At 40.5% G+C, this 26,678-nt stretch overlaps 2 protein-coding genes across 4 annotated transcripts in view; one reads left to right on the forward strand and one right to left on the reverse strand.

The window, feature by feature from the left end:
- LOC108443466 overlaps positions 1–4,239 on the forward strand; it is a 48,434-nt gene extending 44,195 nt beyond the window's left edge. Inside the window, exons 33-35 of the mRNA XM_037541230.1 lie at positions 770–943; positions 1,267–1,443; positions 1,529–4,239. Coding sequence (XP_037397127.1) covers positions 770–943; positions 1,267–1,443; positions 1,529–1,535 — 358 coding nt within the window. The 3' untranslated portion in view covers positions 1,536–4,239. The remainder of the gene's footprint in view (positions 1–769; positions 944–1,266; positions 1,444–1,528) is intronic.
- Positions 4,240–7,186: 2,947 nt separating this feature from the next.
- Positions 7,187–26,307, reverse strand: LOC108443465 (cytochrome P450 2J2-like). Of its 3 annotated transcripts, none has more exons than XM_017724170.2 (10): positions 26,262–26,307; positions 23,285–23,506; positions 22,957–23,119; positions 22,095–22,244; positions 21,788–21,948; positions 21,385–21,561; positions 19,745–19,883; positions 19,397–19,584; positions 10,236–10,377; positions 8,313–8,488 (listed from the first exon to the last, which is right to left on the reverse strand). In XM_017724170.2, exons 2-10 carry the CDS (start codon positions 23,489–23,491, stop codon positions 8,313–8,315), a joined length of 1,503 nt encoding a protein of 500 aa, XP_017579659.1. In that variant the 5' UTR covers positions 23,492–23,506; positions 26,262–26,307. The 3 variants fall into 3 exon arrangements, with proteins under 3 accessions (XP_037396915.1, XP_017579659.1, XP_037396914.1); XM_037541017.1 differs by having other exon boundaries at positions 23,285–23,502; positions 26,262–26,296; XM_037541018.1 differs by lacking the exon at positions 26,262–26,307 and having other exon boundaries at positions 7,187–8,488; positions 23,285–23,491.
- Between the last annotated feature and the right edge of the window lie 371 nt (positions 26,308–26,678).

A 26,678-nucleotide genomic window follows, 5' to 3' on the forward strand; every position in this document is an offset into this window, starting at 1 on the left:
GGTAAAAAATAGTAATAAATAAAGGAGGCCTTCATGGATAATGCTTAATAATGCAGTAATGAGCAGCTATTTAAGAACTTTTGACTGGTTAAGGTGTAATAATCACTTTCACTTAAAGACATTATAATGCCCCCTATGCTGAAATGTCACCTTAATTCTTGTATTTATTCTAGCTTTTGTTAACATTCTTTACTTTAGATAAAACAGTTTACCCTAGATATATACCCTAGATCAATATTTTTTAATAAACCCTTCTACATCCTCAGCATTTTAACTTAAAGAAGCATTATGTGAGAATTGGTGTTTTGCTCTTGGGCTTAGCCACTGACATAAAAGGTATTACAGGTAAGTATTACAGGATGTTGCAAACTTTCAAGGCATATTTGGCATGAGACTGACAAAAATAACACTGACCACACTTTCTGTTGTGAGAAGAATTCATTTCTTTGCATGGTAGAGTGAAACAGGACTTGGCCTAAGTGACTTTTGACATCCAGACACACTACAAAACTCTGACAAAGTTACAGTCTCATTGCAATATTTCATAATTAACATCAGGAATATACAATCTGCTTTCAGATACATTCTGCTGTAAAATATGAGTACATATGAGTAAAAGCCAGTCCAAGATTTTTTACTTTTAATATTCCTATAAAAGCCTGTTACTCCATAGCTATCCACTGAGTTGGTCAGCCTAGACCTTTCTAGTTTAACTAATGTGTGCATGTTTGTTTGGATTTTGGCAGTGATCTGTCCTTTTCTCTTCCAGTATGTCTGGTTGTAATCTCACAGAAAAATGCTGTGCAATTCTGGCCTCAGTTCTCAGCTCAGACTCCTCACGTCTGAGAGAGCTGAACTTGAGTAACAATAAGCTGCAGGATTCGGGAGTGAAGCTTATCTGTGCTGGACTGGAGAATCCACAATGTAAACTGATGACACTGAAGTGAGATATTTCACTTTCTCACTGTGATGGCACATCACAGATCTTCTCTTTTTAAAGTATATATGTTATTTCTAGTAAAGAAAGTTATTGAAAGTATAGAAGATACACAAACACATGAACAACGTCTCACATTCTTTTTGTCTGTGAATATCTTGGTCATACACATTGTAACACATCCCTTGTTTTTGCATGTGTGTATGGGTCATATATATATCCTCACACATGTGAATAGTTTGAATATTCCTTTCTTTATTCTGCCTTCTGAATGTGTGTTTGACGAGACATATATGTGAGCATTTTGTTCCTTTTTTTCCTCTTTGCAGGCTAAAATATTGCAGTATTACAGAGGAAGGCTGTTCTGATCTGTTTCAAGCTCTGAAATCAAACTCTTCTTCACAACTAAGAGAGCTGAATCTGAGCCTGAATAAAACAGGAGAGTCAGGAGTGAAGCTGCTCTCTTTTCTAGTGGAGAATCCACATTACAAACTGGCAAAACTAGAGTGAGTTTCTTGCTTAGTGGTATAAAATTTACTCAATAAGTCTTATTTATAGGCTGATAATTCTGTCCTGTTTTCTGTCTTACAGCATATGAAAACCACATGCACACTCTGAGGATAATAAGCAGAGGATGACACTGCATAGAACACAGACCATATCTGATTTTGCAGGGTAACCTGTTTAGATCCTTATTAGTCAAATTTGTCAAGGCAACTGCAGCCCAGGCCTTTGTGATCTACCTATGACATCTCTTGCTGTACACGAGTACCTGCAACTGCAGCAACTTATCAGCAGCCCCATGTTCTAGAGATGTCCCACATTGGTGTGTAGTAGGAAATTGATAAAATCAGTGTAAATGTTGCTAGAATTTAATTAACACTAACTCTTGATGTCTCCACTGTAGCATTGAAACTGGAAAATTAATACAATTCATTATGTGTTGATCACAGTCTCTAACATAAACATGCGCCCAGCAGACCTGAGACTGCATTCCTTGTCAGTACAAAGATCCTTATGAAGAACAGACAATTGCACTAAAAGTCTTAAGATCTTGTTCTCTAATAGCCATTAGAATATGGGTTTAGTCTTGCAGAAACAGAGTTCATCTCATAATGAGAATATACATCTGGAGACAACTTAAAATTTTGTAAGTGGATGGAAGTAAACAGACACACCGCACAGACCCCTCTAGGGGAGTTTAAGCCACTGCCCTTTATTGCTTCAGGCTCTAATGGTGCCCTCTTGATTTTAGAGACTGTTGTTCAGCCAATACATGACAAACAAATGAGGAAGGTGGCAAGTGGAGGTTGTAGTAAGTACTTTATTATAAATATGTATTAAATATGTTTTGATCAAGCTATTGTATGACCTATATCAAGCTGTCATGTAACAGCATGTCAGTGCCCAGGAAGGATCTGCCCAATGCACTCAAATATCTCCCATCCGAAAGGAGAACCAATATGCCATATGTGACAGGGACTCTAGTCTAGTTACAGTCACCAACTTCTGAGTTGAATCTTTGGCTCCAGCCTTTCTACTGATCGCAGTTTGAATTCAGTCTGATTCTTACTCTGTAGAAGATGAGATTATGCATTCCAACTTCTGGGAGCTTTACTCTGCTTTGCTCACCAATGTTGATTTGCCTGTACTGTAAATACTATAGATAAGGTTGATTTTATTGTATTTCATGTTCCATTGTGTGCTAACTAGTACTATTCTTGTTCCTTTGGTGTTTTTCTTTTTCTATATACACCCTGCATTACTCTGGTCTTGTTATACCAATTGCTTTATTATAAAATATTTGTTATTATTAAAATATGCATGTTTTACCCATGTATCTTTTGTCAAATGAATGTAAAACCTAAGAAAACTAGACCCTGTGATCTTTAGAAATTATTATTCTCTCTTTAGAGTTAACCAGGTCTCAGGTTGGCACATTAACTGATTGTATTTAGTGAGTGAGTCTGACTCACTGAGTTATTTCATCACCAGCAGGAATTCACATGACTCAAGAGTCTCTCTAAGTGCAGTGAGACCTTCTGGTATGTGCAAAAATTTTGAGAGTGGAAGTACAAAGAGGTGGTTCCTAACATAACCAGTCAAATGCAGATTTTGACCTTAAGGCTTATGCTCAAATGTAAATTTACTTTCACAAGACAAACAGAAACAGTGAATTTGATGCCTAAGTAAAATTTGTTTCTGAAACAAACATTGAATTTATTATGGAGTTCCACTACTGGTTTGGAGCCCCATGGAAAAGCGTTGCAAGCACTGTGGAAGAGATTTTAATTTGTAAATGGTTGTTGGCAGTGTTAGTGTCTACTGTGTATGGGAAATGTGAGGCTGTTGATGATCTGTCTGCTTCATGGCTGTTTGAGCTAGTGCTTGGTGGCAGTGCTTCACTGCTGCTGGTTAAATAAAAGAGCTTTTCTTGAAAAAATTGGTTCTTGCATCTGCTTCTTTGCTAGACATCACATCATTGTCATATGGTGTCAGAAGTGGGATTGCCCCCTAGCAGTTTGGAAGGAAATGGCGATACTATGAACTCAAACACTATCAGTGAGGTAGGGATCTGGCTGAAGACTGCAGAAGAAGGTGCAGCACAGCAAGGAGGGGTGACGAAGACTAAAGTACCATGATGAGGACCAGGAGCAGATCCCACTGGAGGATAGTGACGAACCATGGTGGAAAAGGAAGCAGTGAGGAGTCCTGGATGAGGGCTGGCAGGACAACAGCAGCCACGAAGACTTGCCAGCAGAGCAGCATGTTGACCTGGTAGTGTTAGCAACCGCTTGCTGGTGACACTGAGTTGACAGTGGAGCTGAGTGCAATGGTTCATCAGGCATTTATGGCACTGGGACTGTGGACATTACATTATTGATTTGTTCAGCCATGGACTTGATTTTTTTTGTTTTCTTTGGGAACAGTTTCATAATAATGTAAAAACTTTTAACATCTTTATTATTACTACATTTACGCAACAAACTTTTAGTGGGGGGTTAGTGGTATTAAAACTATCTAGAGAAGTTATCAAAAACTGACCAGTGATGAGGGGCTAGAGCAGACGTGCACAACTTCAGTTCTGGAGGGTTGGTGTTCAGCACAGTTTGGTAGTTTTCCTGTTTAAGCACAGCTACTAAACCAGACAATTAACAGATGTGTTGAAATAGGTATGTTTGAGGAGCAAGTTAACCACACTGTGCTGGACACCAACCTTCCAGAACCAGAATTGTGCATCCCTGGGATGGAGGAATAGCTAAAACAAACTGTGCATGGAAATAAAAATGCAGATGACATGACTTTGTGATGTCCCTGAAGTCAGAGATGTACAGGTTGATCAGGAATGGAGCTAACAGTCCCCTGGACAGCCTTGTCTGAGACACAGCCCTGCAGTCACACATACTGGGGTTGTCCAGTCAGATAGTCTATTACCCATGAGATGATGGATTCCTCCACCTGCATCAGCCGTAGCTTCTCCCCTAACAGCGCAGGCTGTATGGCGCTGAATGCACTGGAGAAATCGAAGAACATGATCCTCACAGTGCTGCCTGATGTGTCCAGGTGAGAGTACGTTCTGTCCAGCAGGTAGATAAATGCATCATCCACTCCAATGCTGTCCTGGTATGCAACCTGCAGAGGGTCAAGAGCTGTTTTGACCAGAGGTCTCAGATGAGCATCAGCCTTTCAAGAGTCTTCATTAAGTGGGAGGTCAGTGCAACCAGTCGGGAATCATTCAGTGCTGTCGGTTGCTTTTTCTGGGGGAACCACACAAGATGTTTTCCAGATAACTGGGACTCTTTTCAGGCTGCAGCTCAGATTGACGACGTGCTGAGAAATTCCATACAGCACCCTAGCTTCAATGCCAATGTCTTGCTGCTTTCTCTGCTTGAGTTTTTTCAGTTCAACCTTCAACCTGATTAGCAGTAAATGTGTCATCACTGGACAATCAGGTGATGAAGGAACTGAAAAATACTTGAGCAGAGCAAAGCGGTTGAATTTGTGTCTTTAGGGTATGTATACCTGATAATATGGTCAGTAAGTGTAGATACATAGTCAAGTCTGAAGACCCTTGGTCAAATTACATGCATTGTTGATTTTGAGAATAAGGTAACACAATGTACAGAGGACACACTAATATGGCATCCTTCTGTTTTGTTTTTTGTTTGTTTGTTTGTTTGTTTGTTTTTCACAGTTCCTGTTTATTTGAAATGTACATATTGTGGAAAAAATCAAATCAAATTTGTAAAAAGTGATTTTTGCCCCAGCCATATTTTATGCTAGATTTTTTCTCACTAGGTTAAAAGTAATAAATAAACAGAAATTGTGCATTAAAATGTGCACAAGTGTGTTCTCTGTAGAAGGGGTGTCAACTTATTTTCACTTAGACAATCAACAAATCATGGAATTTGAATGAGGTGTGCAAACGTTTGCATACAAGTATAGGTATACACACAGATATTTGTAAATAATCCAAATGGGCTCATATGACAGTAAATAATCATATATTAAGTGTCTAAGAAATAGAGAGTGTCTGTGTATGGGGGTTAGAGAGACAGAGAGAGTAATGCAGAAGAGTAACTTGCAGTGTTTTGGTAGGAATGTTTGCTTTTGTGCCATGAAAGGGTTATTTTGGCCTGAAAGTCTTTGTTCAGTATCACACATTAACTGTTTTAAGAATGATGGAAGAAGCTGGAATAAACTAGGAGAGTCAGGAGTGAAGAAGCTCTATGATCTACTGCAGGATCCACACTGTAAACGGGAGAAACTAGAGGGAGTTACTCACTTACACACAAACACACACACTAAATATTATTAGTCACTGATGTTATAATAATCTGGAAATTATCATCTCTTCTAATTACACTATTGACACATCTTTATTAATAATCTAAAAGTGTGGTTATTCAGTTCCCTTGGTCTTGACCAAAGCAGGAAATGATCGCTACGGCTCCATCCACATGTTTTTATGCAAATTCTGGAATGTCTAATAGGAATGTTTGATGTAAATGGAAAATTTCATAGAGGTAGGCAGAGGAAGAAATTAAAGCTTAAAAAAAATACAACTTCAATATTAGACTCATATGGAAAATGGAAATGGAATAGAAAATATCCACATTTTCGCTTTGGTCAAAATCTTTGGCCAAGCTTGGGCATAATATGAGCTTTAAATGCCATAAAGCTTCATATGAGACTCTCAAAGTGCACTGTCCTAATATTAGTATCATTCTGCATATACATTATAAGCATTTCATTATGACACATATTGACAAAATAGTGTGAAATTTAAACTAACGTTACTGCGTGTTGTGAAGTTGGTACTGATGCTGATGTACCCACCTCTAGCAAAATGAACTCTTCTGAATGATACATACACCGGTCAGGCATAACATCCTGACCATCTTCTTGTTTCTACACCCACTGTCCACTTTATCAGCTCCACTTACTGTATAGCTGCACTCTGTAGTTCTACAGTTACAGACTGTAGTCCATCTGTTTCTCTGATACTCTGTTACCCTGTTCTTCAGTGGTCAGGACCCCCATGGACCCTCACAGAGCAGGTACTATTTGAACAGAAAGAGACTTGGCCACTGTAAATGTGAAGTGTGTTCACTTGAATATTATACATAATTCGTTTCACTAATTCATCATAAAATTCATTATCAAATGAATTTCATTCATCATAAAATTTTAATCCAATGCAAAGAGAAACTGGAGTTTTCAAATTATGCAAAAAATGATATGCAGTTAAAATGTATATTTTTTTTAATAACAACTTGTTACTGCTACTACAATCACCAACTTTTTATTTATTAACCATCAGAAAAATATTTTTCAGTTACTATAACTTGTGACCATAGTACAGGGTGATTCACAAAGTTAAATTAATCAACAAATTAATCTGATTTTAAAGTGCCATATTTTTACAACCATGATGCGTCTAGGAACCAATCACATACCAGTTGTAAGAGGGGGTCATAGAGTTTATGACTGTCAGTGGAAGATGGTTTCCTTCAGTCTGAGAGGAGCTGAGACCCCTGAGCAGAGCGTTCTGCGTTCTCCACGCCAATAAGTGTGAATGCGTCAGAACTGAGCAGCGGGATTTTCATCAGCAGTGAAGCTCCAGCAGCTCAGAGCGTTCGGCGCTGGTTCCACAGCACTGGATGATCTCCGAAATCCCACTGAAAGAGTCGTGAGAGCAGCGACGCCCGACACGCTCAATCCAGTCTGGGATGAGTTTGACTGCGGTATTGATGTCGTCCGTACAGCTGGAGGAGGTTCAGACTGAGACCTTGTAGACCTACATAATAAACTTTATGCTCATTTAAACCGTTTACAGTTCACTGCACTGATCTGTAATGATTTACAGATTTATTTATAAGTAAAAAACTTGTTATAAAATTGGGTGAATCTTTTTGAATCACCCTGTATTACTTAGTGGAGCCCAGCGAAGCCCACGCTGCTCTTGAAAAAGCTCTATTGGGTTAATGTTATTATATATTATAGCCATGCTATATACTATATGAATAGTAGTAGAATAGTGCTAAGTTTTAGTCAGTCTGTTAGTGACCCACTTGTCCTTTTTCAATTGGAGAAAAGTCATCGGCCAGTCAGATGCTGTCCACTAGCACACTTTACCCAATAACTTGCAAGCCTCTAATTTGGAAGAGAATTTAAAATCTCCTAACAGACTTTTATTATAGAGAGTCACTGCTCTGTACATGGTGCTGGTGCTTTTACATCTAAAGAAGCTCTCCTCCATCCTCTACCCCTTCTAATTTATGATAAAGGTAGACCTATTAATACTAAAAAATGTTAAAGCTTATGTATATATGACACCTAATGTTAATAATGTAAGATATTGATTAATAATGCAAACTAGGTTAGAAATAAAACTGATTTGAACGATATTTCACAACCACCATTCACAGCTGCTCATTACAGTTGTAATAGTCAGGATGTGGCACCACCTTGTGTGTAAATAGGGCATTACAGTAAGTATGCTGCTAAAAGGCACACCATAAATTTTCTATTTAATGACTCTTATGCATATTTATGTATGAAAAACAGCTGTGATTCATTTTACATGACCAGCATCTCTCTATTCTAAGGGATAAAGAGGCTGCCCGTTTAAGTCTTAAAGGCACAAACAATCTTTGTTCTGACTGACCTGAGTTGTTTGAGCCCTCCCTCACTCAGAAAGCAGTCAGTGCTGAAACACTCTTTACAAGTTAGGTCTGAATAGGTGATGCTAAACTGTAGTAAGTTAAAAGGTTTTAAAATGGGCTGTTTTTGCAGAACAGTTAGTACATATGGATTGATGAGAAAACACATCAGACCCTTTTTTTTTTTTTAAAAAGTTTGCAGGTTGGCATCAGCGCGGGACGGCGCGTATCTGAAAGGGTTTGGGGGCCGTGGTGATGCCCACAATGCCCTCTAACGCCACAGTCTGGCCCTCGGGGGCGTGGAAGCTGAAGCTTTGCATCATGCAGGTGAGGAAGAGGAAGAACTCCATATGCACCATCTGTTCACCTGGACACGTACGCTTACCTGCAAAAACATGCCGTCAGTCAGTGAACTCACAGAGCAACCGTAACAGGCCTGATTAGGCCTAATACTGTGGTTTTCTGTATGCAGACCTGAGTTGAATTACACAACCAATCTATATTCAAATCCAGTTTTCATGTCACAAGAACCAAGACTGGACCTAATCTTAGTAAATGTCCTATTAAATAACTACAATCACACGCACACACACTTCCTAAGCTGATTATCCTTCTGGGTAATCGGGGGGTGGAGCCTATCCCAGCTATCATTCGGCGGAAGGCAGGAAACACTCTGGACACTCTGGACAGGCTGCCAGTCCAGAGCCGGGCGGACAGGCAGAGACACACATTCACACCTAGCATCTCCAGTTGGCCTGACTACAAGTGTTTGGGCTGGGAGGAAACCCACATAGACTCATAGACTACGATTGCAATGAAATATTAACTTATCATAGCCAATATATAAAATTATTATGATTTATTTATTATCTTATTTGATTATTTATTATTTATTATTTATTATCATCATCATCATCATCATCATCCAGGAACCAAAAACTATGCACTCTATGCAATCTGTGTGGTTTTTGAGGACAGCTTGTAAAAGGGGCAGCTCAACTGTAAAAATTTACTATTAAAAAAATTCACTTCTCTGACTGATCAAGACTATGTGTTTCCGACCACAGGGTGGCAACAAACAACAACCAGACTTTTTTTCCTGATATTATCATCACACTCCTTGGCTCCTATAACGTTGATTCATTGTCATGCAGCTCACAGTCTGGCGTGCTATGATGTGGAAGTGCAAACTGGAGCAGAGAAACAGAAGCACTGTGGGATCCGGTTCAAGGTTTCAAGCCATTTTATAGAAACGTTCGACGTAACCAACTGTGTCAGACTTCCTTGGAGTTTTTACCCAGATTTTGCAAGTTAAACACCTAGCGCTTATCAAGAAGAGCGCTGAAACAAAAGAGGCAGGGGCTCAAGCCAGCAGTCATGACTGGTTGACCCCACAGGTATTCTCAGTGGTCATAAACTGTCTCGTCAGATCTACTTAAAAAAATTTGCTTCATGTGGTAACGAGTGGTTGAACTAGTTTTATTCAACCTAAACTACATTGATGGAAAGAACATTCAAAGTGTTTATTAATGTCACGATTGGCCCCTCCCAGTCCTGTCCATGTGCGTTTGTTTCGGTATCTGTAGTCCTGCCCCTCGTTTCGTGACTCCGCCCCGGATTGTTTTAAGCCCTGTGTTTGCACTTTGTCTTTGCTGGTCTTTGTATCGGTCTTTGTTGGATGTATCGGTCTGTTCTTTGATGTGTTTGCTTTGTTTGATCCGTTTGAACCAGTTATTATTTGTCATCATGTCTGGAAATCGATCTGTCCATATTGGCTCTATGACCCTGGACTGTTCTTTCCATGACCCTGGATTTGCCCTCAATAAAAGTCGCTTGCCTCCGCACATGCGTCCGCCACCTGGCTCCGCATTACAATTAAGGTTGAATAAAACTGGTTAAGTCACCCGTTAGCACATGAGTGAGTAGGATGTATTTGTTCAAAGAACACCGGATGAATGAAAACATCAAAATAATATTACATTCCTGAATTGGGTCAAACCAACAAGGCCGAGGGATACAAATCTGTGCTTTTAGAAAACAGTGAGCAGTAGAACAGCTTGAGTTTGCAGTACATGCACGGTTTCGTATGGAAAAACGTTCGGTATCGTAAAATGTTGAACATTGATGGTTACCTATAGAAAAGGGGATAAAACTTTCTTTCTTCAGAAATTTGCCATTCTCGTCCAGGAAGTGTCCAGGGTTGAACTGGTCTGGTGTGCTGAACTCATTCTTGTCCTGCATGATTGGCCTCAGCATGGGGAACACGGTCACTCCCTGGAACACATCAGAAAGGAGCATGAAAGTGTCACACATTAGTATAATCTCTCTCTCTCACTCACACAAACACATATACACACATACATGACAGCAGCTATAATTATGGACATGGAAGACGACCCTTTGATAAACTGACCCGTAACATTGTTTATGTTAATTTCTTGGGCTGAAGTATTTGTTTTCCTCTGTACAGCACTTTTCTCCACAACATCAAATATACATAACTAAATACAGAATAATTACAAGAAATAGTAATAAAGTATTAAAAGCAAAAGGAAAAACTATGTACACATACACACACAGTAAAAATATAAACATTAACATAAAATCAGAAAAAAAAACTTTCTAATATTAAAAATAATGAAAGAGAATAAAAATCTCAGAAAGTCAAAAATCTGCCATAAACAACGAGTATGCCAGCGTTTAAGAGCTTTGATAGTAAAAGCCTAGTCTACTTTTGATTTTAACTTTGTTTTTAAAGTAACAGCACACTTCTGTAATTCAGGCATGACATAAAAGTATGATTTTTTCCAGTTTTTTCCAAAGACAGGCCTCTTTTCACTTTAGTAGTGTTTCTTAAATGAAAAAAGAAGGACTGAACAAGTTTCTAGATATGCAATAAAAAGTTCAGACAAGGGGTAAAAAAAAAGATTCCTAGAAAACGTTTGACCGCCAGGGGACAAAACACGCTGCAACTCCCCCAAAACACCAAGATAAATAACAAGAGTCAATGTTTTGTCTTTATTCAGTTCAAGAAAGTTGACAGACATGCATGTTTTTTAATAGCTGCCAAGCCTTTAAATGGATTGACTAACCAACTAAAATCACTGCATCTTACAGACAAGTATAACTGCAACCTTCAACGCCAAGAGAATCATATTTGATCCAGGAGTTTGAGACCACCACATCATTGGGGTTTTTTTTTCCTGAAAAACCTGATGAATAAAACATCGGTTATTGTTTACAGTAGATAGTCACTTGTTCATTCACTGAAGGGGACATGCACCATTGTATTTATGCGGTCTCCTTACTCCTTATTCTTGTACTGCACATTATTTTTATTGATTGTCTAAAAGCAGATACATGTCTTCTTATGAGTGCATTGCAGACCTTCAATTGAATAGAATTTTAGAGTTTCCAACCATTTGTCACTGTCTTTGCACACTGTGGAATTAGACCTCTGCATTTAACCCACCCATGCAGTGAAACACCACATACATGCACACTAGTGAACACGCACACTAGGGGGCAGTGAGCACACTTGCCCGGAGCGGTGGGCAGCCCTATCCACAGCGCCCGGGGAGCAATTGGGGGTTAGGTGCTTTGCTCAAGGGCACTTCAGTCACGGACTGTCAGCCGAGGGGATCGAACCGGCAACCTTCTGGTCACAGGGCTGGTTCCCTAACCTCCAGCCCACGACTGCCCCCATTTGAGAATCCATTCAAAATGTTTGTTGTCAGTTAGTGACCCACCTGAGGTTTTGCATGGATCTTTTTATCGATTTTGTAAAGATTAAGGTAAGAAAAACTTTCAAAATTCCTATTGAAGTATCAATAACAATTTGACTGAATTGATGCAATATTAATGACTTACTAATAAATTAGTCTTTTGCTAATTGATTTTCACTAAAAACTGACTAAGAAATACATGCAGTGTTTTTGGTGTCAATTTTTTTTAGATGGCAAAAAAGCAAGACGTCCTGAAGATGATTTTGGACGGTGATTTAAGTGACATGGAGCAGTTATAGGAAGATGATGATGACGCATGGGCTCCTACTGCAATGTGTGCAGAGGGAACCTCAGAAGTAACGAAGAAGACCTGCAAAATGAAAGTGTCGACCAGATAAGCGGCAAAATCGAGGGCCCAACATCATCCAACCATCCATCCATTTTCTAAGCCACTTCTCCCACAGTGGGGGGGGGGGTGCTGGAGCCTATCCCTATCTCAGGTGGAAGGCAGGATACACCCTGGACAGGTTGCCGGTCCATCGCAGGGCAGGGCCCAACATCAACACACAACAAAACAAAGCAGTCCGCAAAGTGAAAAGGAAGAAGTACAAGTGCGGAAAAAAAAAACAAAAAAAAAACAAGATGGACCTCCAATTGTTGGTTTTGATGAAGAAGACAGGCTTGACTAGGCACCATGCATGTATTTAAAAATTGTGACTAACAAAATGCTCCAGGAAATTGCAGAATAAACCAACTTGTTCAGTGTACAGAAAGAATGGATGTCAGTGAACACAACTGCCAGAGATTTTACGCAAATACTGGGAATTTCCATGAACATGGGGTTACAGATGCACGAGCCTATTGGGAGATGAAGACAAAGCACCCCACAGTCTGTGATGTCATGTCTCGAGATCGATTTCCGAAACTGCTGACATGGATTCACTTCCAGGACAACCTCACAATGAAAGAAACTTTGGAAACTCAGGCCACAGTTACAAAACGTACGTGAGCAGTTTCGTTGCAGATCTCTTTTAGAAGATCATACTGTTGATGAAATCACTGTGCCATGCGAGGGCAAATTGCATCTATGCGTCTACTTGCCACCAAAACCTCACAAGGGAGCATGCTGGACAAAGTGGCTTTCTTTATGACTGTGACATTTGTGAAAAGGCAGAAAAATCAGCCCAAAAGAATCTGCTGTTGGTGCCACTGGAGGCATCATCTCGAAAAGACCTCACACAGAATCCACTACATATGCACAGTCTGAATGAACAGGTTAAAAGACTGCAACATGATGGATGAGAAAGAATTGAAGACAAAGGGAAGAGAGTCTCTGGATTTCAGAGTAGACCAGGACAACTTTACTTTAACATGGTGTGGCAACAAAGCGGTGAACCAACTTCTTTTGTTGGCATCAAACCACTGGGCAACGTGAAACGTTAGGATTGAAACCCCGAAACCTACATAATGGTCCCCAGACCAGCCATTTTTGAAATATATAACAAGTTCTTGGAAGGAGTTGACCTTGGCCTCTTTTCTGTTGCAGGGCCGAACAGTTCTGAGCATAGAGGGTAACCACTACAGTGGCTTTTCTACACAGTCTCTTAAAAACCAGCCCATTTTTTTCCGGCACAGTTAGCTAACTGTACTCAGAGCCACAGAACCGTCCAGAACCGCATCCTGCTGCGTCATTTCAAACCAGGAAACATTCAAATAAGTTCAGCTTGCGCACACAGACACCAAACACATGAAAGCTGTGCGGAATTTTAAACCCACCATGCAAAAAAGGTCAAAGCTTCAGTCTAACACCAATTTCTAATTGTCAAATGGCACTGCGAACCAGGAGAGAGCAACTGGTGAGTGTTAGTTTAGCTAGCATGCTTCCAGCTCTGCTCACCAAAGAACAGGTTCAGTTCCGACTAGCAAAACCTTTACTGACACACATTTAGATGGTAATGACTCAGCTGTGAGGAAGTGAAGTCGAGTGGCTGATGTTAGAAATTAAAAATTGAAATTAGCCTCTTCTATGGTATCTATAGCTGGAGCCTCCTAGCTAAGCTAATGCTACCCAGCTCCTCTCTCCTAGCTAACTTAGCTTAGCAAAAAAGATCCAAACACCACAGTGCAGCTTTGACTTGACTAACTGCTGCTTTAGTATAGACACATAAGTATAGACAACAAAAAAATTTAACAGTGAGACTGTGAACTCTGGTGGTTGAGCTTTTTTCTATAAGAATATATATATATATATATATGTGTGTGTGTGTGTGTGTGTGTGTGCAGTGCCCTTGAGTATCTTGAATGATGCTTATGGATATAATAATGACATATTAATGGAACCAGAATTTTTTTAGTAGTTTAAGTAGTTTGGGGCCGTTTCTTGTAGCCCTTTGATTAGGTGTATACTGTATGTGTGTGTGTATATATATATATATATATATATATATATATATATATATATATATAGACAGATAGATAGATAAACAGGTGTGTGTGTGTGTGTGTGTGTGTGTGTGTGTGTGTGTGTGTGTGTGTGTGTGTGTGTGTGTGATCATTTTTGGACTATGGTTTGGCGCTCTGGTTCCTCCTTTATCAGTTTTCTCAGGAGGCTCCTGGATTCTGGCGGGTTTCTGGCTACACTGCATCATGGGAGATGGGGAGGTTGAATATCTGGCTGAAGCAAAGTGCCTCCTCTTTTTCTTCTCATTTAGTGCCAGCTGTGTGTGTGTGTGTGTGTGTGTGTGTGTATATATATATATATATAGCCAAAGAAGTTCTACAAACATTAGCCAGCTAACAACACATGACTGGTTAATTAGCTTAAAGTACAACTTGTAAACAGCCACTCGTCCTAACACCTTGAAGACTTTCTGAAGGAGCACTGAAGAGAGGGTTGTTTGTTTTGCTGTTGGGTTTAGATACCAACAGTCCTTCTAGAGAATCGTACAGCGCTGCTTTAAGCTGATAAACGCCTGCAACTGTTTGGGCTACGTGGACAACTGGTCTTCGTTTTGGGAGCAGCCAGCGCTCTACCGGAGGGATGGGCTTCACCCTAGTCCTCTGGGGTCCGTTGTCCTCTCACGGAACATCGAGAGGGCCATCCGCTGACTTCAAAGCGGCCACGTAAGTAGCGGCAAAAATAGAAATGTTACTGCTCACCATGCTAGTGTTACTGCTAGAAATAAGCCAATTGCTAGCACTTCTACAAATGCTTATTGTATAAATACAATTGAGACTGTGTCTGTTCCCCGAATAAAACAACACATCAAAAAGCCTCGAAACGTTTGCCTTAGTAACCTCATTCATATCAGACCAGTTACACCGGTTTACAACGACCGCACCTTTGGTCTAAAACTAGGACTGCTTAACATTAGATCCCTGGCATCTAAAGCCATTATTATAAACAAAATTATTACAGATCATGGTTTTGATGCTCTGTGCCTCACAGAAACGTGGATTAGACCCGATGAGTACCTTAGTCTAAATGAAGCCACTCCCGCAGGCTACAGCTATGCACACAGCCCTCGTTTAAGCGGTCAGGGTGGAGGTATAGCAACCATCCATGCTAAAGCTTTAGGCGTGAACCAGAAAGCAGGACCTACATTTTCTTCTTTTGAAGTTCTTGTACTTAATATACTTGAGCAAGGAACAAATAAACATTCATTTCTATTAATCACAATTTACAGGCCACCCGGTCCGTATTCTCAGTTCTTACAGGAATTCTCTGAGTTTCTATCAAGCCTAATAACGTTTTCAAGTAAAATATTAATTGTCGGAGATTTTAATATCCACATCGACAACCCTCACGACACACTAAGTAAGGCATTCATATCTATCATAGACTCCATGGGATTCACCCAAATTATAAAAGGGCCCACACACTACCTCAACCACACTCTAGACTTAATACTGACCTTTGGTGTAGACATAGATAACTTAGCCATTCTCCCCCAGAGCACAGCCGTCTCTGACCATTACTTAATCTCATACAAAATCCAGTTTAGTGGTAATATGCGCTCATCACCATGCTATCAGGTTAAGAGGACTATAACTTCCTCCACAGCTGGCAGCTTTATCAGAAACCTCCCGCAGTTATTAACTTCAGTCAGCTGTCCATCCGATCCTACTGAGTTAGATACTATGACCAAATTCCTAGAGGATACTCTTCGATCTACGTTAGACAGTGTAGCTCCATTAAAAAGCAAAATAGTACGGCAGAAAAAACTCGCCCCGTGGTATAATGATCACACTCGAACTCTAAAACAGACTGCCAGGCAACTAGAGCGAAAATGGCGTCTGACTAAATTAGAAGTGTTCCAGTCCGCCTGGAAGGAGAGCCTTATAGACTATAGAAGAGCCCTTACTGCAGCTCAGCCTATCTCTCCTCTCTCATAGAAAACAATAAGAACAATCCCAGACTACTATTTAGCACAATTTCTAAACTAACAGAGAACAAAAGAGTCACTGAACCCCAGATGCCATCAGCCTATAGCAGCAATGATTTTCTGAATTTCTTTAGTGATAAAATTGAAAAAATTAGACCGAAAATTCTGAACACACAGTTAAATTCCACAAACCTGGTGGCTTATAATTCCAGTCTAGACCCTGAGAATATTAGAGTCACTCCAGAGGCTGGAATCGTTTACATTACTCCAAGAAAATGAACTAATCAAAATAGTCTCTTCTGCAAAACCATCGACCTGTATTCTGGACCCGATCCCTACAGGTCTACTCAAGGAAATCTTACCAGAAATAACTAAGCCTATTCTGTCAATAATAAACTCCTCTCTTAGCCTCGGATATATCCCAAAAACTTTTAAACTTGCAGTAATTAGACCGCTGATTAAGAAAGCTAACCTCGATCCCTGTGAACTATCAAATTATAGACCCATCTCAAATCTCCCCTTCATATCTAAGATCCTGGAAAAAGTGGTAGCAAAACAATTAAGCCCTTATTTGCATAGGAATAATCTACACGAAAAATTTCAGTCTGGTTTTAGGCCACATCATAGTACAGAAACAGCATTAGTAAAAATTATAAATGATCTTCTATTATTCACGGACCAAGGAAATGTGTCGTTGTTAGTCCTCCTTGACCTTAGTGCAGCATTCGACACAATAGACCACGCTATCCTACTAGATAGACTAGAAAACCTTGTAGGGGTAACAGGAACAGCTCTTTCCTGGTTCAGGTCCTACCTCACCGATCGATATCAGTTTGTTAATGTAAAGGGTGAATCATCTGTTCGTGCAAAAGTAATGTATGGTGTTCCACAAGGCTCTGTTTTAGGACCTATATTATTCACAATATATATGCTACCATTAGGCACCATTATCAGTAAACACGGCATAAATTTCCACTGTTATGCAGATGACACCCAGTTATATATATCAAGTAAACCGAATGATAAAATTAAACTTGGCAAGATTGAGGACTGTATAAAAGACATAAAAGACTGGATGTCAAATAATTTTCTGTTACTTAACTCAGATAAAACAGAGGTCCTGCTTCTTGGTTCAAAATTAGCCAGAAACAGACTGTCTAACTCAACACTAAAACTTAATCTCTCAGTTTCATCAAGCTTATCTGTTAAAAATCTTGGTGTCATGATAGACGCTGATCTCTCCTTCGACACACATATATCTAATATCACTAGAACAGCCTTCCTGCATCTCCGCAATATCGCTAAATTAAGAAATTCATGATCTCTACAGGACGCAGAAAAGCTAGTTCATGCATTTATCACTTCAAGGCTAGATTATTGTAATGCCCTGCTGTCTGGATGTCCCAGCAAAAGCCTTAACAAGCTTCAGCTGGTCCAGAACGCTGCAGCCAGAGTCTCACAAGAACTAGGAAGTTTGACCATATTAGTCCAGTTTTATCAGCCCTGCACTGGTTACCAGTTAAATTTCGCATTGATTATAAAATTCTATTACTGACTTATAAAGCTCTAAACGGACTCGCCCCTCAGTACCTGAGTGACCTTCTCTCCCACTATGAACCATCACGCCTACTTAGATCACAAGGTGCTGCTCACTACTGGTACCTAGAACTAATAAAGCTCCATCAGGGGGCGGAGCTTCTCATACAAAGCCCCCCAGCTCTGGAATAATCTTCCTGACAATGTTCGGGAATCAGACACAGCCCCAATCTTTAAGTCTAGGCTAAAAACTTATTTGTACAGTCAAGCATTTGGTGACTAGTCTTCCCTGTGAGGTCTAGACCTGCTGGAGTCTCTGCTGCTCTGTTTTACTGTAATCTGTGGTCAGCCACTCTTTACAGTATTAACTCAGTTTTTTTTCTTCTCCTTTCTCTGCCGAGCTGATCAGCTGCCCATCCTGTGCGTCTGATGCTGTTGCCTCTTCTGCCTTGATTGGTGCCGCTGCTCACCAGCCTTCTGGACCGGTTTGACCACCACTGAGCTTCTTGCTGTACAGCGCTGTGCAGTCCTCACCCTCAGATCTTCTCTTTCTTTTCCCACTTTACTATAATACTTCATACTAATAATGTTTGCTGTCCGGTGTCGACCATAGGAGGATGGGTTCCCCTTCTGAGTCTTGGTTCCTCTCAAGGTTTCTTCCTCTTTTAGGGAGTTTTTCCTGGCCACCGTCGCCGCTGGCGACGCTCATGGGGGCTCGGACCCGGATTTTCTTTCTTCTTTTCTCTTCTCTCTGTAATACTGATTGTTCTGTAAAGCTGCTTTGTGACAACACCTGTTGTAAAAAGCGCTATATAAATAAATTTTGCTTGCTTCCTTGCTTGCTTGCTTAAACTCAATGTGAAATTCTCAAATATTATAATCAAATATCAAATATTTGCTTTCTGCAGCCCTATTGATATCTAGGATATGTCTGCTGCTGCACAGTCAGTTATTATGGATGATACCTTTGACACCTTTCCCTGTATTTAAAAAAAATCTTTTTTATCTAGAACACTTTCCTGAATTATTTAAAGGAATTTGTAAATCTATCTCTAAGTCTGTATATTAACGTTTTCAGATACAGGGGGGTAAAATGTGTGGGTAATTACCAGTGTAGTGATGTGGACGGAGTTGTCACTAGCCCCACTGAAAGCAAAAATACCAGGAAAAAAAAAAACAGAACTGCTTTTTCTTAATGCTGTTGCTCCAACGTCAGAACATGTTTAGTCATCTCATGTCTGACTCAAGACCTGTATCACTGAAGCATAACGGATGCAAGTTGCGTTATTCGGTCATGAATTTTATTCATTTATTTGCAGAATCCAGCAGCCATGCAGTGGCCTTTAATAAAATTGAGTTTTGAGTCAATGGGTTTTCTGTTCTTTTCCGAGTACAGGGAAACAATCCTAAATTATGGGAACAGACCGTGGCAGTATGATGCAGAATAGTGATTAGGTTTCTGGAAAGTGCTGGAACATTCCTGAAAAGTGTTTGTGTCAGATGTCAGCAAAGGAATGAAAGAACTCTCTACAGTAGGTTCCACTAAGTTCCCGCAGTGGGATCCCAAGCTTAGTAATGAGACTGCCTGCTGCTGTAGTGACTCAGCGAAAGATTAAGATACGGTAGACTTCTTCCCCAGTGTCTGACCTTAGGAATGAGATAGCCTGCTACTGTAGTGTCTCTGTTGGCCACTCTGGGAGGAGTGATGTTGAGGGCGTTAGCAGCACGTAGAACCTCATGGATAACCGCGTAGGTGTAGGGCATCAGATTCCTGTCAGTCATCGCGGGCTGGCGAGCCCGTCCTATCACCTGATCAACCTCAGCGTGGACTTTCTCTGCAGGTGTAAAAGAACGAAAACACAGATGGGGATACCCACAGTATGTTAGGACGCAATTTAGAACAATAAAATATCGTCATGTTGCCCATCACCAGCTCAACTCGTCATTGACATTTTTTATGTTGACAAAACACGGTGCAGGGGATTACAGTCCTACCTTGCACCTCAGGATATTTGGCCATGTAGAGTAAGGCCCATAAAAGTGTGTTGGAAGTTGTTTCTGTGCCGGCTGCAAACAGATCCACCACACAGAACACCAGGTTCTCCTCAGTGAACTGGGCTCTGCTGTCTTTACACTGGAGAAACCAAGCAGTGCAGAGATTTCCTTCATTGAGAGAGTAAAAGTTCCTAGGACACTCCAGTTTCTTCATAATAAAACTATTGTGGAAACAGTCACTCATAGTAGTTTGACGTGGAACTTGCCAAGATAAAATTGTTCACAGTGGTGGTGATGGGAACCAGACGTCTGAAGAGTTTAATGCCTCTAAAAGCGCCCTCATAGAAAGTTATTACAAGAAATGGTAATAAATAAACTGACTAATGTCTGAGACACCGAGTGTGTTTACATGCAGTCGATAATCGGATCGTAATCGGCTATCTGCAGTTATCCAGTTATTCAAATGGTCACGTCAACACCATACTCCAATGTAGAAACACCATTAAGAAATCTGAAAAAGAGGCTGGAATTTAGCTCAGTAATCAGATTTCTCAGTGCATGTGAACTTTCAGGTTTCTCAGTCTGCACTTGTGTGAAAACAGACTGTGGTACCATAAGTAAGCGAGCAGCGTTCTCCAGGTAAAGTAGTGATTTATTTAATTCATTAATTTATTTATTTATTTTTATTTTTTCTAAAGCTGCGGCATGAAGTTTGAATGTTACATTATGTGTACGTCACATTTTCTGTGAGGCTGGCTCTAAAGCAGAAATCCAATCTGACTGCCAGACTCATGTAGACCTGCAGTATTCTGATAACTCAAGTGCACGTAAATGCGTTGATCAGCTTACTGACAAAATTTGATTTTATGCCGTTATCAGATTATTAAGTGCATCTAAATGCACTCACTGTTTTTGTAAATTCACTAATGGTGGAGTGGTGCATGCAGGCAAAATAGTACAGATTTCAAGTTTACTACTATTTTACCTTTATGAAATAAAAAAAATTAGGTACATCTCAGTGACTGAAGTATGCAGACATTTGAAAATTGGCAGAATTCTCATTTGAAGGCTCTCAGAAGCAACCCAAATCTAGACTAAATAGAATTTTTAAAAAGGTGAAATATTATTGGCACTGCAATTTAGCCCAACACTAGGTTCAATCCAGAGGAACGGTTATATGTTATATTACTTGCACAGAGAAGGAATGTTGCCATCATCTATTAATATAATTATTTGAATGTACACAAATGGGCAAGACTATTCTATAAAAAAGATTTGTCATGATTGGGTAGAGGGAGGATAATACTACCAATCCAGACAGAGTAAGGAAAAGTAGGCTCTTTTGGGCTCTCAGCCATGGATGGCTAATAATTTATCCCCTCAGTTGTTTTAAGACTGAGACCAACTGCTTCAACAAGTAGAATCAGGCATGCTTCAGGCTTGATTGTAATGAACACCTGCAGCCACACCAGTCCTTGGAAAGGTAAGGTCGGTGACCCATGCCTTAAATCTATAAATGACTTCTAATATGTGGGCCTTCCTAAGTTTAGCCACTTTTAATGCATGTTTCTTTTTGTGAAACTTTTTTAGTAATTTTATTAAGCTGCTCAAAGGTCAGTTGTATATGATGACTTCAGTACCTTCTCGATTTCTTCCAGGTAGCAGTCGATGTAGTCTCTGGGGTTGCTGGGGTTTCGGTCTTGCTTATGTCTCTGGATCTCCTCCTGGATGAAGTGTTTAATCTTTGCGAGGCTGGAGAAGGCAGTCTGGTGTTTACCTGGCAACCAGGACATGAGGGTGGGGAAGCGGTTGTACAACTGTGCAAGTAGAAAGAGAAACACTTATCTTTATTTTCTCTGTACCATTTGACTGTTGTTATGTTGCAACTGGGGTAGAGGGTCAACATAATACAGCCTTACATACTGATAAAGCAATTAGACAAGGCAGTTATCTCCACGCCTGTTCATGTAGAAAACATGATAAACAAATGCATAGGATAGATAACGTTACAGCATTTCAAGCATGTATCCTTGGGCCTCTTACCTGACCCCAGGCATTTGCAGGCAGCTGAACTACGTCATCGAAATACATCAGTACCTGATGTAACTTTTGGTCATCATAATCAAACCTGCGGCCGAACACCAGGCTACAGATTATATTGGCCACTGCGTTGGTGAGGATACGGTCGGGGTCAAAGGACAAACCTGAGAGAAATGAGCACCAAAGAACAAGTACCAAATCTTATTGGTGACCTTGCAAAGAGAGCACTAGCATCAGGCTGCAGTTACGACCCATGATTGTGACTACAGGAACTTAGGATTATAGACTTGTATTTTACGACCCATAAGACCTCGTTGTGCTTGCAGAGCTTCACACAGGTAGTGGCTCTCCTGCAGGATGGATTCCTCCATGGTTTTCTTCCCTGCCCCGAAGTGCTTCAGCACAGCTATAGCAAAGCGCCTCTGCTGGCTCCATGCATGCCCACTGGAGGAAATCAAGCCTGCAAACAAAAATTCAATTGCAAACGACCATAAAAACTCATGGGTAGATTCTATTATCTCATGACAAATGAAGCAGGAGAACTTCTTTCATAAGATCTTGCTGCTGCCCTCTAGAGGCGCCACAGCACCTCTAAGAAGTTAGAACTTTGCTTGGTTTTGTAAGACATAAGGCAATAAATGCATTGCCTGCATTTCTTTTCCTCTCAACATTAAAATTTTCCACTCAACATGGTCTGATTGCTGTGCTTTAAAATATAGCACAGTGCAAACTAACAGTAGTGGAAAATAAAAGCTTAAGCAAATGCAGCAGGCTCAAATATCTGCGATCAGACTGTTACATAATAGTTATGACAGACTTAGTGATCCATGTCCATCTGGGTAGATAAAAGCAGATCAATTTCAACACTGCATTCTTGAAAATGTTATGTAAATAACAACACTTTCTCATCATCAACACATTTTGTTGGCCAAGCAAACACACCAGCACAAACACACACTTGTTTGCCTTCATTTCTCAGGTGTAACATCACTGAAGGTTTGTGGAGGGTCCAGATTTTATCCTTATTATTGCCAAATTTGAAAGAATTTCCCGACAATTACACAGTGTTGACTCCACATATAAAAAACAAAGTCAATTTCACGTGGCCCTAGCCTGGCATGTTCCTCCTTATGAGGAACCCAGATGCATTAGATGAATCCAGGTGCCCTTACCCAGTCCTCTGGACAGCCTGTTGTTCAACGGGTAGTACGCCCGATCAGCAAAGATATCCGCTTGTTCCACAAACGCCTCTTTGAAACTCTTATAGCCAGAGAGCAGAATACAGGCCTCACTCAAGAGGTAAATCGTGCTTACATCTCCATACTTCTCATGCATCTGGGGACAAGCAGTGGCCGTCATCGTCACACAAGAACAAAATAAAGAGGTGCTCAGGAATGTTTAAAACCAGCTAGCATCATAGATTCCTTCTGACTAGAGCAACTGTATGGTTTGTGAAAGCTGGTTTATATATAAATATAGTGTTTATAATATAATGCTGACCTTTGAAAAAGACCCAACTGGATTGCGAATGTCGATGTTGAGCACGTTCCCTATAAGAGGCAGAGGAAAGGGACCGGGAGGGAAGTTCCTGGGCCGAACGTCGCTCAGGTATTTCACCAGCACCAAAACCACCAGGAAGACCAGAATTCCCTCCACGGAGAACTGCTTTGCAGTCGCATTGAACAGCATACTGATAATGGACGCCATGCCTTCCCCTGCTGACTGTCAAAAGAAAATCTTATCATCAATTAACCTTTACAGCCAGTGCAGATAACCTATCAGCGTTAACAATTAACCAACAATCTATACAGAGGAAGAGGAAAAAATCAAGTGATAGCGCCATTTGATCTGCAGACCGTTCTACAGCGACTTGTGCTTACAGTTTAATAGGCATCTGTTTTATACTTATATATACACAACATATATATACACTTTTTTGGTGCATTTCTATTATTAAACTTCATATTTTATCACAAACTAGTAGTAGTAGGAGGTGTTCTATGCAGTTATGTGAAACCATTCAAATGAACCTTCTTCCACTACACTGCAAAACGGCTCTTTAATCGCCCAAAAAGCCAAATCTGGCACGGATTTCACAAATGAAGAATGACCTCTTTATATTAGACAAGCTTGACTCATGGTTTACATCGCCTGACAAGCTACAGTGTTGTGAGATCTGATGTGATCTCAAAACCACAATTCCTGTGTTAAACGTTGGTGGGAACCTAGATTTTTTAGGGTTTGAACAATCTGACTGTGACACATCTAAACCAATGTGAAGCTCAAAGTGGGGGGCGATGGTGGTCAGTCTTAGAAACAATGTTGTCTGTGGTGCCAACACAGATTTCCAGACTCCATAGGCTTCCCTTCAGGCACTGATGCTGGTTGATGAAGTTGTGGGCTTAACATTGAGAAAAGTGCTATCAGTGGTGCTTCAGATCATAAAAATCCAGGGATTATGGGGTGGATCATTGAGCAGTTCTCATGCTCTCAGATGACGGCTGGCCCCACTAGGCTAAGTGTTGAACGACCCTGCACCAACAATGCATCTGGAGAAATACTTACAGGAGATATACTCAAAGACCTTAACTCTGGGGTGTCCAGGCTTATGCACAAAGAGCCGGTGTGGCTGCAGCTCATCATTCCAACAACACTGGAGCTCACGTGATCAGTAGTTGAAGACTACGAGTGGAGTCAGGTGTGCTCCTGCTTATTTGTAGTGAACTGCTACCACATTGGCTCTTGGTAGATAAGACTGGACACCCCTTCCTTCAACACTCCTGACCTTTTGTTTTATAATGTCTGTTGTTTTTATTTTAAAGACAAAATAGCCGTAGTTCATTTATGTGTCAGCCTTAAAGCCTCAGTAACCAAAACAGCCTGTTTCATTCAGAAAGCAGTGCAGGTTGAAGCTGCTTTCAGCATGAATGGGTGCAGCTAAAGTGCTGTAGGCTGAAAAGCTGGGAGTATGAGAATGTGTTGGTATTTGTGTTGGGCTGTTGTTGCAGCTTAGTTTCCAAAGTCATATAAATACACAAGTATAGGCATTTTATTTATTATCCAAAATTACCAGGGAACCCACATGTGTCTGAGCTTTCATAAGTAATGTTGATGAAAAACGGAAAATGGGAAAAAGTAAGTTTTCCTTGGGGACCATTTTGCCTCACAACACCCTGCATGTACCACCTTAGACCTCTGCCAAGAATAGATAAAACATGCATTTTCATCAAAAACTACTGAAAAACACCATTTCAGGTACCTGACAGTGAATTCATAACCATTTCATGTAGGACCTTTCTGTGAGGCAGCTTTTAAAGGTGGACGTCTGGTTCCTATCACCACCACTGTGAACAGTTTGGACTCGTTAATTTTTCCTAGAACTGAGCGTTTCACACCAAACCACTCTGAGCGACTCAGATCACATCTTAACCTGTTAACTATGCCGAGATTTTGAAAAATCACTGGAAAGGTAGAGTGAGCATCACACTGAACATCCTACCATCTACCGGTTAAGATGATCAACACTAAGATCCTTTTAGGAAACTGGGCCCTGTAGGTTATGAAACCTTTACAAACTCACTACATCAAACTCCTAATTCAAGAAAGTTTTCCATGATATGGAAACTTTAAAGATTCAACTACACTCTCAAAAATAAGCTGTCACTGGGTCAGTGCCCCCTTGTCACTGGGGTGGGACCCTCAAGGGTCCATCTCAGTACCTTTAGTCAGGGAACATAACTGAACCATAATCCACTGAAATGATCTGTTCTAAGCTGGACTGACTCCACACACCCCGCCTCGCCTCGCCTCGCCTCCAGGCTTTTACTCTACTGCTCTGTTTTAAAACATTCGGTTATGAAAAGGAACAAATACCAACTTTTCACCTGGAGGAACTGATTTAAGGCTCTCAACCAGATCTTAGAACCACTGATAAAACAAAAAATCCGCACAGAGCCTTTATTTCTAACAGTGTATCAGCTGATCAATGTCTTGTCTTAATAGATGTGCCAGCCTTTCCACCTCAAAGGTGCAACATTTTGGCAAAATTTAGGCATTTTTGAAAACAAACTTCCATTTCCATTTCAGAATTCCTTCAACTCGTTCAAAAAAACATGACACAGACTTCCTATTGATTGCATCTCTTATATTTACTGCTGAAGAAGGCTGTGTGGCACAGTATTGCAACATGGCATTACATGTATGTATATATACATATAAATGTATATATATATATATATATATATATATATATATATATATATATACAGGCAAAAGTGCTACAATCACACAAGCAATAACTACAAGTATGTCAGTCACAGTGATCTCACCCTCACAGTGATCTTACTGCTGCGTTTACTCTCCCACCTGAACAGCTGGTCAACTGGTGGCTACTCCACTCTGCTGTAGTCTATTGAAGCTCATTAACCTGCAGCCTAATGATGAATATGTTGAATATCCCAGTGAGCTGGAGTCTTACCCGAGAGTGCAGGTGGAGGTGGAACTAGACTGGAGTTTACCTTCTGTGGAAGTGAGGCAGGGCTACCTTCTGGACCTTTTATTGCTTGGACGATGTTAACATATGATTGGTCCGTCGGGCCGTGACGTCATGCCGTGGAATCTGCTTTTTTTCTTCCAGCAGCTCTGGTGCTCCTGTGGTCCACTTGCAGTTTATTTTCTGCTCGGATCATTATCATTCAGCCCCAGGAAGACTTGATCATTAATGACTGGTTTTCAGGTGCTGGGAAGCTCATGCATGTATTTACAGCTTTTATTCAGAGAGACTTCTCTGGCTTGTGCAATAATATTTCGTGCATTCACTAAAGCCAGACTGCCTGACTGGTGGTTAAGCAGTCTGGAAGTGAATGAATTGAATGCATGGTTAATGTGCCAAGCA

Source organism: Pygocentrus nattereri, chromosome 9 (genome assembly GCF_015220715.1).
Source record: "Pygocentrus nattereri isolate fPygNat1 chromosome 9, fPygNat1.pri, whole genome shotgun sequence".
NCBI lineage: Eukaryota > Metazoa > Chordata > Actinopteri > Characiformes > Serrasalmidae > Pygocentrus > Pygocentrus nattereri.

What these genes read in the sequence shown, in the direction of transcription:
- LOC108443465 (XM_037541018.1), bottom strand. Translation starts at nt 23,491, where the DNA reads ATGGCGTCCATTATCAGTATGCTGTTCAATGCGACTGCAAAGCAGTTC. An exon ending in AGCTCTGCAAGCACAACGAG is followed by an intron (nt 21,949 to 22,094) that starts GTCTTATGGGTC and finishes CATTTCTCTCAG; the next exon opens with GTTTGTCCTTTGACCCCGAC. An exon ending in CAGGCTATCTCATTCCTAAG is followed by an intron (nt 10,378 to 19,396) that starts GTCAGACACTGG and finishes GATGTGTTCCAG; the next exon opens with GGAGTGACCGTGTTCCCCAT.